Source organism: Neolamprologus multifasciatus, chromosome 7 (assembly GCF_963576455.1).
Source record: "Neolamprologus multifasciatus chromosome 7, fNeoMul1.2, whole genome shotgun sequence".
Lineage (NCBI taxonomy): Eukaryota > Metazoa > Chordata > Actinopteri > Cichliformes > Cichlidae > Neolamprologus > Neolamprologus multifasciatus.
The window spans coordinates 5,583,906-5,598,850 of record NC_140445.1 but is presented as its reverse complement, the minus strand read 5'-3'; the positions used below and the strand labels follow the sequence as shown (position 1 = coordinate 5,598,850).

The following is a 14,945-nucleotide window of genomic DNA, read 5'->3' as shown; positions in this document are numbered from 1 at the left end:
GAAAAACTAGGTTAGTGGTCCGACAGGCATGACGGTGAAAAGAAACTGGGTCACCGATTGAAAATCGTTTATGTCACACTTATGTGTGTTGCTATTACATATTACCAGCGGCGGTCAATGGATGGATTAGTCCCTCTGGATCTTTTGTAAGTATAACACAAGAACGAGGATATGTTTGTTGACGCCGCGTCTGTGTGACTTTGCTGGGCTTCAGTCTGTGATGGATATCGTCGATGTTTTCCCAGCGCTGTGGTCATGTCAGTGTGGTTTTCTAGAGCAGGAGGAGGGACTTTAGCTTTGCTGGCCAAGTCTTGACAGTCAGTAGCTAGCAGTGAGCTGTATGCTAATGTTAGCAGACGGGGGAGAAATGCCGTTATGGTCAAAAAGTGCGGAAAACGCCTTTAGTTTGGCGGGGTTGGTTTAAGTGGTGCCAGGAATCGCCGGGACTTAGAGGAAGCTCGGGCGTAGGTAAGTGCCGGGCAGTGGCTTTCAGTTTATTAACTGAACGTGACCCAAGTGAGTAAAGCTCCAGTGCTAGCACACTAGCTGTGTAAAACGGGCCTTGGTGGGTATACTCAGCAGCATCAATCCTGCTCCGGCAACTTCAAAGCCTCCATTGCGTGTCTCTTTAAAAGGCCTCAACGGTACTGTGCCATTCTTCTATTTATTTGGAGACCTGTGCTTGTTTTAAGTATCGCGACGGTGTATGCACTTGCTGTGGAAATGTGGCCACCGCTAGATGTCTCTGCTGTGGTTGATCAAAGACTATTTGATTGGGTTGTGGTTATACTGTGCATGTAATTAGTGTATTATTTAAGCAGGAGGATATGGGGTGTGATAGATAATATAAAATCCGAAACAAAACCTAACCAAACCGCTCGAAAGCTGAGTCAGTGACGATTTTATTTGTTTGTTCTTACACATCTTCGTCATCATAAACGTTGGACGTGGCTTAAAAGTGAAACAAGTGCAGAAGGCTAATGAGCACCAGAGGGCGATACCTGTGGTTGTAGAAAAGCCTTCCTGTCCTGTATAAGTCTAAGGAAAAACAGCCCTCTGGCCTGGCATCAACAAACACTTTCCTCATGTGTTTATGGGCACAGCAACTAATTTCAGGTCACATTGAGTAAGACGTCAAATCCATTTTCTAATTACTGTCATTATTAGAGACAGACAGGAGGATTAGGTGTTAGCCAATGAGCATGCAGGTCTCCTTGCATGTCATACCTGGTTTCAGAATACTAAGGCGGGTCCTGCTGAGGACCAGCTGGTTTTGACTGGGAGGATATGAAATGGTCTTGAGCAGGATAGGAAACAGTTGGTTGTCACTGTTGATTCATCATCTGAGTCACTCTCACCACACTGAAGCCTTTTTTAGTACACAGGGTTTATGGATCTATTTGGGGATACTTCATATTAAACCTTTGGACGTTGTGTAAAGGCAGTTTGCTGTTAATTTTATTTTATTTTTTGTTGGATTACTGTCTTGCGTGTTAGTTTGACAGGTGCACCTTGTGTTTTTGTAGTTTCTCATGCCTGCCTTGAGTAGATTATCCATTAACTGTTTCACCGCATGAAAGGCACTTGCTGTGAACTTCAGACTGTCTTTGTTTTTGTTTCTAGCCAGGTAGCAACCTATATCAGATCTTAATCAGATCTTGTCAGTACGGATATATGTCGCCACAAAGACATACAGCAGACATTTGTTGTGATGACTCAGAAGGGTTGCAGTTAACCATCCTGTTGATCGTGAAGGCCAGATGACAAACTTCTGGTTTCTGAGGAAACTGTATGATATAAAACGTTATAGAGAAAAAGATTCTTGTCATGACTATGTGGATGCTAATTTAGATTAACTAGAGATCATTCTAAGTAATTATGTGAGAGAGACTGTCACGCTAAAAGTGTCTTGTATTAAAATGTATGTGGAAAATTCTTCAATGCCTAATATTGAGGTAGAAGTATAACGTTAATGGGGGAAAAAAGCTTTTTAAAACCTTATTTTAGGGCAACCTTAGTAAACTTATTAAACATATTTTTTTTAATGAGATTTAAGTTGTGATCCTACACATGTAGCTGTTATTTCCTGTTTACCATTGTAATGAATATTCATTTGGATAATTCTTCAACATAAGAGCCCACAAGTGCTCAAGGAAAGTTCCAATTGGTGAGGCTTGCTTAAATGAGATTATGGGACACAGTTTATTTAGAGGTGAATGTATGAGAGCTACTGAAAATGCCCTTCTTAAGGGGTGAATAGCATTGTCAGTAATGAATAATAATAAATAAAGGACATGGCATGGAGGTGTAGTTTTTGGCGCTGATGCCTCACAACAAAGTTTTTGGATCTTCTGATCTGCTGAGGTCTTTCTTTGTGGAGTTTACACATTCTTTATGTGCCTACATGGGCTTCTTCCGGGTACTCCCACTTCTTCCCAAAGTCCAAAGATATGCATGTTGAGTTTACTTGTGACTGCAGGTGAGAGATTGCGTGGTTGTCTATCTCTGTGTCGGCCCTGTGATGGTCTGGCAACCTGTCCAGCGCGTGTACCCCGCCTCTCATCTTATAATAGCTCCACCCCATTTCCCTAAGTAGGATAAGCAGTTAAGAAAATGGATGGATGTAACCAAGGCACCCTGCCAAGTTTAATAAAGATGCCTCCTGTCTAATTCCCAATAGGAGATGTTGGCCACAGTAACTGGCCATATGCTTTGGCCGGACAAACCTAACGAGCCATGCCACTGACTAAACAGAGAGGTTCCACATCCATCAGGAAACCCTTGCATGTAACTAAGAAGATACGATGCTTGACACTTACTTATTTCTCCCCTGTAAGCTTCTGTGGTTTAAAAAAGGGAAAAGGTAAAGAATTGTTGGGGTTGAAAGGAAAATTGATCAATAAATGTGTTTATCTAAATAAAGAGACACAAGTAGAGATAACAAGCCAAATGATTTTAACTCGTGTAAATACAATAAATAAGAAATCCCCCAATTTTTTTCCATTGTACTTCAAATAATGCATTTTAATGTAATTTTTTTTCCTGATATTAAATAAATTAAAATCTAATTTCTCTAAAAACAAAATGTTCTCAGGTGTATGTTTAAAAGGAAACTTAACCTTAACTTAACCATGGGCTCCAAATATGCAGGTTTTTAAGGCCTCATTGGTCAATTTTCCTGAAATCTTTCTGCACATATTGCTAATTATTCCCCATTGCATATAGATTGCATAAGGGATTCGAAGCATCCATCCATGCATCCATGCATCGATCTTCTTATGCTTGTCCAGATCAGGGTCACAAGGGTGTTGGAAGTCTAACCCAGCTGTTCTCTTCTATACACCATACATTTATTCTGCTGGCATACACAACACAAAGTGGGACATGTATTTAGTGTTTATAAAGGGAGCTTCTTCAACAAGCTCCAACAAAAATGCCAGCTTATAAATATGCAAAAAAATATGCAAGAAAACAGTTTCCGCTACATGTGGAAACAGGAAACTTGTTAGTTACTGCTTTTGTACTCAAAATTGACTTAGTCACAGTCACACGTGAAAAAATAAAGTACACCCTCTTTTCAATTCTCACGTTAGGGAGATAATAAACAATCATCTGGTCCTCATCAACTTCTAAATTTTTTTTAAATACAGTTTGTGTTGAGGAACAACTCGCAACATATTGCACTGTCATTTATTTAACAAAAACTAAACTATACCCCATGGTTCAGTAGCTTGTTGGGACAGATGGCCTCACATCGGGCTCAAGAATACTTTGCTTATAAAGGAGCTCGTGGTTGCCTCAATTACTGCAAGGTGCCCACATCATCACCCCTTCAGGTATGAGGTGTTTGTGCCGATATGCTGTGGTTTGGTTTTGACAAACGTGGTGCTGTGGATTTTGCCCAGACATTTTCAATGTCCAATGAACATTGTTCCAGAAGTCATGTGGTTTGCTCAGATGTAATTTTGCTAATCTAAGCCATTCTCCATGTTCTTTTTAGAGAGATTAGGTGTTTGAAAACCCTTTAAAATAAGCTGTATTTGTTCAGTCTTTCTAATTTTACTGTTATGAATTTAAACATTTAACTGTTAACTGAGTAGTTTCTCTGACCTTGGGGTGAATTTGCTTGGACGACCACTTTTGTGAAGATTTTATGAATGTTTTCCTCTTGCGAATAACTTTGTCATTGTAAAATGATGGACACTATATTGTTTAGTAGGGCTGCCACAAACGATTATTTTGATAGTCGACTAGTCACCGATTAGTCGACTAATCAGATCATGCATCCATTGGACGTAAAACATACAGCTTATTGCACCAGCATGCGTCTGCTCTTATATAACTATCATTAGCTTACAGCTTGAAGTGTTTAAGGTATGTGATAACTAAAAATAAAGACAAGATGACAGTTTATTAAACTTTTAATGAATTTTTCAGATTGTCTCTGTGGAGTTTAATAAACTTGGCCATCTGTTCTTTCTATGTGAAATATAACAGGACACTGGAGTAAATTCTCTGCCATTTCACACTTCTGTTTAATCAGTTCTGTTTGACGTTTATTCAGCTGTGTAAAAACTATAACTTTAATCTCAGCCAAACCAATTTACTGAGGAACAAATAAAACACTGAAAAAAGCCAAACAGTAACATTTTTAAATTATCTGAGTGACTTTTATATCATGTTTAACCTGAGTAGCAAAAGACTGCGGCGGGTTTGAAAATGATGTGCCGGGAGTTTGCCGTTCTCACCGGCTCTAGTGAGCCTTGAACCCTCTAGTTATCGAGCTGGTGGGTAACAGACGTCTCCGAAAACGTCGGAGCACTTTTGCAAATGTGTGATGTCTTGATAAACCGAGCAGATATTTGAAGCTACAGAGCTACATTCTCGCCTGAAAATATGTTAAAAGTTTATTTTGTGACCCAGAAATAGTAATAAGAGTAATATTAAAACTAACTAGCTGCCGCCATTGTTGAAAACTGGAATTGGCTGGGCCACGCTATGAATTCTGGAATAGTTTGGGCCACGAAGGATACACCCGACCCATCCTTCCAATCTGGGGAAATGAAGGATGCATTTTTCAGCCACGTTTGGGGAAATCTTCAAATTTGGACAGGCTTCGCCACGTCGCTGTAACGTAATTGGCCTACAAATGCGGCCTATGAAGGATGCGGCCCCTAAATTTGGACACAGCTATGAAACCAGACACTGCTGCTGCTTCTTTGGGGTTTAACGGCAGCTGGCATCCCTGGACATGCAGTGCTGCCATCTGCTGTTTCAGTCTGTTATTACACTCTTAAATCCTACTACTTATTCCTGCATCTTTCAGGATCTTAGATAGCTTCAAATGACGCGTCAGCGATTTTAATAGCTGACGTAATCGTGACTAGTCGACTAATCGTGGCAGCCTTATTGTTTAGTAATGGCCTTTCTATTTATTACTTTATACTTATTTATTACAATACAATGTCATGGCCATCTATAATAATTACCTGCCTTCTGTCAAAGTAGATTTCAGATATCATGGCAACAGGAAAAGCAAAGATTTAAAACTGGTGTCTGGGGCTGCTGGTGCTGTCATATCATTGTGATGGGTCTTGATGGATGGGGTCTATTATTACTATGAGGAAAGAGGATTGGTGCTTATTGTGTCACTCAAAAATGAAAGTTTCGCTCTTGTCGCTGCACATGTTGTTTGTCGCCACCAGCACTGGCTTGGGTGATTGCATAATCTCTTTGCCATTTGAGAGGTCTCTCAGTTAAGGTGCAGTCATTGACACTCTCTTTATGTAACAACAGACTGGGCACTATGTGACGTTTTCCCTGTTGAGCACTCTCCAGCTGTAGAGTATTAATTCATAACTTTTTCCATCATACGCTTATGCCTTTGTATTTGAATAACAGCAGTAAAGACTGCTATGTTACTCAGCACAAGAACAGAATATATACATTTCTGCATTTTCTAGCCACTCGTCTCAGAACACAAAAAGCAGTGTGTGCACAGCATTGTCATGAGTGCCGCCATCAACCGAGGTTGGACTCTTGGCATGCCGGATGCCTGCATGAGTGTCCCAGCTGTATCAGCAGCCATGCATATCCGTGAGAGCACCATCTGTGATCTGATTGTTCGCAGTGGAAAGGCTCCAACCTGTACTCGGGCCATTTTTGTGGCAGCACCTTGACCTGTGCTTTTTTTTAGCTGGACAGGGCGCAATCTCATGCTGCCAGAGAAGCACAGGTCTTTCTAGATAACAAGCATATCCAGACACTTACTTGGACCTGTTGCCCTGAATCTTAGATTATAATTTCCACATACAGCGCTGCTAGGGTCTTCTTGGGTCAGCACTGTTGAGCCCTGAGACTTGACAACCAGACTTTACTTCCTTGTCAGTGCTTAAATTTAAATCGGTTGTTTATCATTTGTTTAAAAATGTAGCGGGGATTGTTATCGTTTGGCAAGACCTGCCCAGTGATGATGAAAAACTCAAACTCGGCACACGGTTAGTTCTTGGCTGTAAAAAGCTGAATGTGAGCACACTGCACTCAATCTGTGCAGTAAACCCTTTCACATCCTTGCAGACAGGCTGTTACACCCTGACTGCTGCAACAATACAAACCCCAACTATGCACGTAAGATTTGGTGACCTCACGTAGAGAAATTCCCAGAATAGCTTCACCCACGAATAGAATTAAAAGAAAACACCTGTGTGAGGGTGCAGGGACTTAAAGTCTGACGTAGTTGTACCTGTATATCAGGTTGTTTTACAGGTCAACTTATTGTAGTCTCTTGCATATTTCAGAATTGCCTGTATTGTGATGCTTGTCCTAAGAATTGCATTGTACTGTGAGTTTTATTTTTTATTTTTTAATTAAATTGGTCATTCTAAAGGGACACATTTAAAGCTTTACGAGTTTAAAAGTCACCAGTTAAGAGTTAATGCTGAGTGAAATCACATTACAAGTACCCACAGAATTATGTCATGCTTGCAGATTCCATCTGTGGAGCTCTGAAAGCTTTAATTTTAATTTATCCCCTCTGATATAAAGCTGAAACCATGACCCAAACATCAAGCTGTGTCGATTTTCTTTGTGTACTAAAGTAGCAGTTTTTTTTTTAATGACTCATGTTGGGGTTGAAACTATTAAATATCACAGGAAGCCGGATATAATAACAGTCGTTAAAATATTCCATTTTATTTCACTGACCAGAGGTCAGTATGCAGTTTTGATATTTCTGGGTAAGAGAAGACGAGAGTGCAAGGGTTTCGGTTCATCCCTGTTCGAAGCATCGAGTATTAATTTGTAGTGTATTTGATATTTGTAAAATCTTTTCACATCTTTACAAAAACGTTCCATCACTGGCCATGGTGGAAGTATTTGGGAGATTTGTCAGCTGACTTGCCGGCTGGATACTTTAGCGTATGAACGGGCTTTCTGCCTGCTTCCTGACTGTCTGAGTGGGTGTTTCCCTGTTCAACAGGGAATCAAAGCAGAATGCCTTGCTGACTCACTGATGAAGTAGAAGTAGGTGGTGGATGGAAATCGAGGCTGGGTGGTTAGAGACCATAGAGATTGGCTGACCCACTTTTTACTCCAGCACCAGTTCCTTTCAGTGCTCAGTCATGACATAGTGGTTTTCCCCTTCTAGCCCAGGGCTTTGTCCCAATAAAAGAGCTCACCAAGCTCGTCCTGACCTAGTACTCTCCTGCCTGCATCTTGAGTTTCACATTGTGTTGTTACTGAAAATTAGTTGTTTAATGAACCCGATCGGCACTCATTCTACATCTATCTTCATCTACTTTTTCTAATAAAGGTTCATTAATATTACACTCTTAAGATTGGAATTGATGGATACACCTGTTAACTTAAGCTGAAAAGATCTTTCTTGTTTCTGCACACAGACGTCATTTTGACATTTTCAGAAATGTAAAGTAGAATCTTTACCCAGTTACTCCTCACATTTCTATAGCATAGTGGGAACAGCTGGGTAGCTCACCGTGTTGGAAAATACTTTTTCTTACAGGTCTATGTTGGCAGCCGTGTTGCCACCTTGATGTGCTGCGCTCCTCCCATCTCTCCATCACTCAGGCATTTTCTGAAGCAATGTATCCAGTTAATATAAAGCTACTGACAATGAAACCGAGCTTGAATCTGTGCAGGAGATATACTCCAAAAAGCGATTGATTAATTTGCTGGGACTAATGAGGAAATATTTTGCAGAATGTGACTTGTAGTTGGCTTTTATCTCGTACCAGACGATTTTGCACCTGACTCACAGATTTCTCTTTATCCCTCTGCAGATGTAGACGGGCCCCAGCTGCTTAAGGATCTGATCATACGAGGGGAGACCACTTCAAAGTGGATGAAACTAGGTCAGGCTGAATCAAACCAGACTCAGACCAGATCACAACAGAGCAGACCAGACTGATTCAGACGATACCAGGCTCGTCCAGGAAGCCTGTTCCAGTTTCCTGTCCAGGTAACTGAAGCCGCTCTGCACGCCATCTGTAGGAGGTGCCTACTCATATTTCAGAGATGTGAATTTGAACCAAGGAGTCGTCCTTCACAGTGCTCTAGTGGGAGAAATAATTAACATATTTGAAAACTAGGCCGGCATTTGCTTTGGAATAAGTGTGACATTAAAAATGTGATATTTATTTATTTTTATTTCCATGTAATATTTGTAGTGTTTGGTTCAATTTAAGTTATCAGTGAACTTATGTATTAATACACCTCTGTTATATTTGCTTACACAATTTAAGGACTAAATCTGGTTTTAAAGGAGTCGTGTTGTCAGAGCAGTAACGTGTTGCATGCATCTGATTCCGGCTGACTGCTGTTTAACTTTATCAGCATTCACCCCAGAAAAAAGGCTCACCGCCTCCACATGCTGCTGACATTTTTAGCATCTTATAAAAACACAGCACTCCTATTGCAAAAAATTTAAATGGTATGCTTGGCCTTGAACAAGTGGTTTAGTGCACACACCCGCTTGCGGTTGAGTGAATAGATAATGGCATCGAATATCCTGTTTTTTTGTCTTTGTTTTGTTCTTGTTTCGTATCCTGAACTCCTGAATAACGAGGTGATGCCTACTTCCTTTTTTTGTGGTGTTAAGTTGCAGATAGAGATTCCTCTTTACTTCTCTTTTCTGTCCTCTATTTCACCTGACCTCTCCACTCCCTGAGCCTGGTTGTGCTGGAAGTCTCTTCCTGTCAAAGGAGTTCTTTGACAGGCGTTCTTTAACCGTAAGGGATGATCTGATCTTTGGGTTTCTCTTTGCTTTTCTATAGTCTTTAGCTTACATTATAAAGCTCTTCGAGGCAAATATTGTTTTGACCTGGAGCTGTATGAATAGTACGGAGCCCCGCAGGGATCTCGAAAAACTTTTGCGAGATCTCGCAAACGTTTTAGCCGCATTCTTCGGACGCTGGCTCGAAGCCGACCGGGAAAGCGGTGTTCCTCCCGGCTGTAGGTCAAGACCTCCCGTTAGCTTCGAGCTAACGGGAGTTAGCTCGGGATCTCGCAAAAGTTTTGCAAGATCCCGAGTTTGTTTTTGCGAGATCCCGAGTTTGTTTTGCGAGATCCCGAGTTTGTTTTGCGAGATCCCGAGTTTGTTTTGCGAGATCCCGAGTATGTTTTGCGAGATCCCGAGTATGTTTTGCGAGATCCCGAGTATGTTTTGCGAGATCCCGAGTATGTTTTGCGAGATCCCGAGTATGTTTTGCGAGATCCCGAGTATGTTTTGCGAGATCTCGCAAAAGTCCGTCTTAATTTTTTTTTTCTCCCATGTCCCCTGCGGGGCTCCGTAGAATAGTGCTTTTACTTGGCAAACTCATTCAATAGCAAAGGTTTGTTCTAGGGGTGGGTTTTTATAATCGATTTATCGATTAAAATCGATTCTGGCTTGGATTACGTAAAATCGATTCATTAAAATCCTGAATCGATTTTTTAATATAAATTTATTTTGCCCGAAATGCCAGAATCTCAGGTGAAATCTCACAAAACTTCAACAACCACCAAACAGCTAAAACAGTAAATGAGAGCAGGAACACGGATTCTGCACAAAGACTTAAACACACAGCGCAGCCCGCGGATCAGAATCAGATGTCGAATTTCTCACAGTCGGGGCTGAAAGCCGACAGCCCGCTGATTCTGATCTGGTCCGCGCTTTGTGTTCACGCCCTTTATGCGCTGATTGTAAAGCTGTTAGTTTGATGTCTCTCCAAACAATATTGACCGAACCAGCAGCAAAAGAAGATCCAAACTACACTTCACATAAACATCGTCATGTATTCACTCTTACTTTTACTGTTTTGCTTCTACCATGATGCACAGCTCTCTCTCTCTCTCTCTCTCTCTCTCTCTCTCTCTCTCTCTCCCCCCTCTCTCTCTGTATGGTTTTCTGCATTATTCGCTTGCTTGTTACGCACAAGTCTACCGTTGTTTACAGCGCTATCGGCCGACTTTTTTTTCTTTCCGTTTTATATACTTTCGAAAAGAAAACCTAATTTCTGCCGTTCAATGCTGAACAAATTTAAACTTTTTAAAATTATGCAAAATGCAAAATGCTTAGCCATGTCTCTAATAAAACAGCTGTAACTTCAGAGGTAATGTTCATATGTTGATTAATGGTTTTCTTTCGTTTTTGATGTACTGCAGAATATTTTTATAAAATCCCAGGCCAGGAAAAATCACCTTCATGTGTTTCTGTGTTTTATCTTCAGCTACTTTGGCACAAAGGCATCTGCTGTGACGCTCACACCTTTGATAAAGTCTTGCGTGTGTCAGCTTCCTTTTTATAGATACAAAAATATGTAAATGTACTGATCTGAATTATAATATTTCTGACTGTCAAAATTTCCCAGATTCAAATCGAAGTGAATCGAATCGAATCGAATTAAATCGAATCGTGGATCGAATCGATTCTGGACCTTGTGAATCGGAATTGAATCGATTCTAGAAATCAGTGACGATACCCAGCCCTAGTTTGTTCGTTTAGAGCACGTATCAAAGTCAAGGCCCGCGGGCCACATCCGGCCCGGCGTACATTTATATCCGGCCCGAGAGCCTGAACACTAGGCTAACTGGGAACATTCCCGCCTCAAACAAGTCAAACTTCTGTTATTGCGAAGCTAGCCGCTCACAATGGTGGAGAGACAAGTTGATTCTGAAAGCAGAGCCTTTCAGCGCCAGTGGGTGATTGAATATATGTTTACAGACATTGCTGGTAAACCCGTGTGTCTTATTAGTGGAGCTAATGTGGCTGGAATTAAGGAAATTAATTTAAGACGGCACTACGAGACAAAACGTCAGGATAAGCTGAAAAACCTAAATGCAGAAACTACAGAAAGTAGAAGAACTAAAGAAGAATCTGACATTTCAGCAGACTTTTCTCACCAGAGCAAAATCACAAAGTGAAGCTGTTGTGAAAGCAAGTTTTATTGTAGCAGAGGAGACAGCCAGTCAGCCCGGTACCACTCTGAAGAGCTGCATGATGAAGCTGTGCGACGGCTTGTGTCCAGACAAAACACAGATTTTTGCAAATGTGAGCCTGAGGAGAAACACGATTGCTGATCGGGTTTGTGAGATGGCCACTGATTTAAGAACACAGTTGTGTGAAAGAAGCAAAAACTTTATCGCATACTCTCTTGCTGTGGATGAAAGTACAGACATGATGGACATTGCACGGCTGGCCATCTTCATCCTTGGAGAGGAAATATTGAACATTAAATCGATGCACGGGACAACGACAGGAAAAGACATTTTTTAAAACGTATGTCAAAGTGTAACGACGTGAAACTGCCCTGGGACAAACTTGTTAGATGGAGCGCCGGTGTTGTGCGGTGAAAAAAGCGGACTAGTCAGCAGGATGTGAGTAAAGATGTAGGAGGAGAACTGTACCAGTGAGTTAACAGCATATCACTGCATCATACACCAGGAAAGGCTGTGTGGTAAAGTCCTAAAAATGGAGCATGTTGATGACCGTAACGCAAACCATAAATTGTATCTGAGCTAAAAGTTTAAATCACCGTCAATTTCAGTCTTTTATGTGGGAAATAGATTCAGAGTTTGCCGACATTCCTTATCATACAGAAGTCCGTTGGCTGAGTTGGGATAAAAAATTTTGAGCTCAGCAAGGAAATCTGTCAGTTCATGGACATGTATGATGCAGTGAAGGCATTTCAAGTGAAGCTGTCACAAATGCACCAGTGCAACTTGCCTCACTTTCCCTGTGCCAAGTAATGCTGAACTCCACCTGTGCAGATTCAGATGGAGCTGCAGTGTAATGATGCACTCAAGGAAAGTACGACACTGAATGGTCCGCACAGTTTATTAGTTCCATTCCTGAAGCAATGCCCAGCTCCGTCTACATGCGGCTCCAACCTTGTGTGTGCTTTCATTAATTTTTTTCTGGGGTTTTTGGCAGTATGTTCATATTTCTAACTTGCATAATTTTGACAGGATATATTTTTATGAAGAGCAAAATATTTAAAGTTAAAGTTTCTTTTTTTTTAAGTTTATTTAATCTGGAATAATATTCCTGTCTGTTTTTATTCATATTTATGTTTAAAAAACATTGTTTTAGTGTGTTCAATAAATGTTTATCTTGTTTGGCCCGCGACCTAAAGTGTGCCTTGAGTTTTGGCCCCCTGTGCAATTGAGTTTGACACCCCTGGTTTAGAGGCTCTTGATGAGAAACTCTAATCGAAACCTTTACAGAAAATGACTGAATAATTAAGCAAGAACTCTTGTTAACGACAGGCCTTCTTCAGTCAGCTCAGAGTCACTTGGGGAGGTTTCATCATCTCTGAAGTTTAAACACTAAACTTCAGAGAATTGGAATGCACATGGCACATCTCAACCAGTCTGATTTACGTGTCATGTAACTGATACGGTGCGACCTAAATAGCTTACAGTATTTCAATACATGCAGTTGTAATAGTGGCTTCCTGTTTGTTGCGCCTGAACACTTGACCCAGATGACACGATGTTTGCTGCATGTGTCCAGGCAACAGTTACTCTGTCTGTATTTCCTTTGTTTTGGGATTTCTTTGTTTTTGTCTCTGCAGATTCTCAGAATGATTCCATCTAAAAGTGTTGCTTTTGTGTGTTCACAGTTGAGGGCTCCAGAGTGGATGGAAGGAGATGATTTTAACACACAGGCTGTGATGAACATCTGTGGTGAGTTTGGCCCTTCCTAAAAAATAAATTAGTATTTCCCTCTGTGCATCTCTCAGTTAAGTGTGCACGCTTTATTGGAAAAAAAGGTCTGTGCAGATAGTCACCTCCATTTCTCACAACTACAGTATTTCCGCTTTGATCTTTACCTCAGACCTTTATAGTGATTTCTTGTCAGCACGGATAATATGAGTAATCTCGCACATGCCGCGCTTATTATTTGTCAGTTCATTTACATACTTAGACCCAGTAGTTTCGGTCTATGCATGCATATGCACGCGACATTCGTGTGACTGTCTGCTCTGTGTTGCTTATATTTTCTTCTGCAAAGAAACAGTGAATTGTTTCTTTTATTTTAGCTTCTAATACACACAAACACCTGCATTGCAGCTATTTCTAATCACCAAAAGACTGAATAACAAGGTTGCACACGGGTCTGTTGAAATCTGGCACAAGAGCCTTTTTAGATTTGCAAATGGACTTTTATATTTCTGGGGAAATATTCGTCCTTATGTTGCAGCTGTCATTTAGCAAGAATGTGTTTGTGTATGAACCGTAGGATCCCTTCATTTTCTATTAGTAAAGTAGACCTGTATTAAAAAATTTAGTTCACGAACCACAGAAAACATCTTTAAGGCAGCAAACCCGTTTCATAATTACCTGCCTTTGTCTATGAATAAACATTTTTTTTCCTCCTACGATTGAAGCAATTTCTCAGCGTTTGTCAGTGCTGTTACGCTGACGTTACCTCGCCATGATTTACATTTAATGAACAATTCTGGATATTAATGAGGTGAAATTTTCACACTTTGCAGTGCCATCCAGGGAGCCATATTGGATGTTTTTGCTGGCCTGTTCTGTCCTCTGAGCAGCTTGTTTAACGCCCCCTGGTTAATACATTTACGTGTCAGATTAGCGTCAGCTCGGCTATTCATGTAATTGTGCTACATTGTCAAAACAGCAGCCGATACGTTTGTTTAGCTGTTGAACTAATCTGGCAGTCATGACAGTTGCTGGTTTATTGTGCTGTATTTGAAACTGCTGGATAGTCCTTTTGGATTTTTGAAATGTGTGCCAGAGGCATCATCCATCTGGTTTGCTGTCTACAACAACAGACTGTGGTTTAAGAATCTTTACACCAATAAAACGATATATAGGTCCCCTTTAAACATGTGCATTTGTCCTTCAATTTAAAAAATAAATAAGTGAATAAAATAACATTTACTTGGTCAAACTGCAAGAGCTTTATATAGCTGCAATGATGTCTTATACAGGAGTGGGAGCTTTTGTTTTACTCTTTGCTATGAATATGAGTTATAGACTCACACAGCCACCAACTCGTTTGGGGCAAATGTAATTATTCCAACCACGCAGAGTGTTGTGATCTCAGTCAGCAGTGGCACAGCAGTCACTCCTCTCATCTGGAGCCCTGTGCAGGCAGGCGGCTTGATAACCACTGCAGAGTCACCCAGAAAGAGTCACAACAAAGAAAGTCGTCAACTGTTGTTATTCTGGTTTGGTAGTGTGGTTTACTAGGTTGCCAGTTTGTCTTAAGATTATGTAGCTTCAGCAGCCGGTGAAATAAAAATGGTTACTAAAATGTGTATGTAGTATTTTTTTAAATTTGGTGAAACACTTGTGCACTGGTAAAGCCACAAATACGGTGACAAATAAATGAAGGAAACACACCCGTTAGCTTTGAGTGAGTAATACAGTGCATGATTAATACTTTTCTCATCTTAAAATGCTCTAGTGCTCGATACAGT

At 40.7% G+C, this 14,945-nt stretch overlaps 1 protein-coding gene across 2 annotated transcripts in view; it reads left to right on the top strand.

The window, feature by feature from the left end:
* Positions 1–14,945, top strand: part of LOC146513597 (basic helix-loop-helix ARNT-like protein 1) — a 35,902-nt gene continuing 20,957 nt past the window's right edge. Inside the window, exons 1-3 of one of the 2 annotated variants that reach the window (XM_085169164.1) lie at positions 1–146; positions 8,298–8,476; positions 13,119–13,182. In XM_085169164.1, the coding sequence (XP_085025290.1) occupies positions 13,137–13,182 (46 nt within the window). In that variant the 5' untranslated portion in view covers positions 1–146; positions 8,298–8,476; positions 13,119–13,136. The other variant, XM_085169165.1, reaches the window with a different exon arrangement.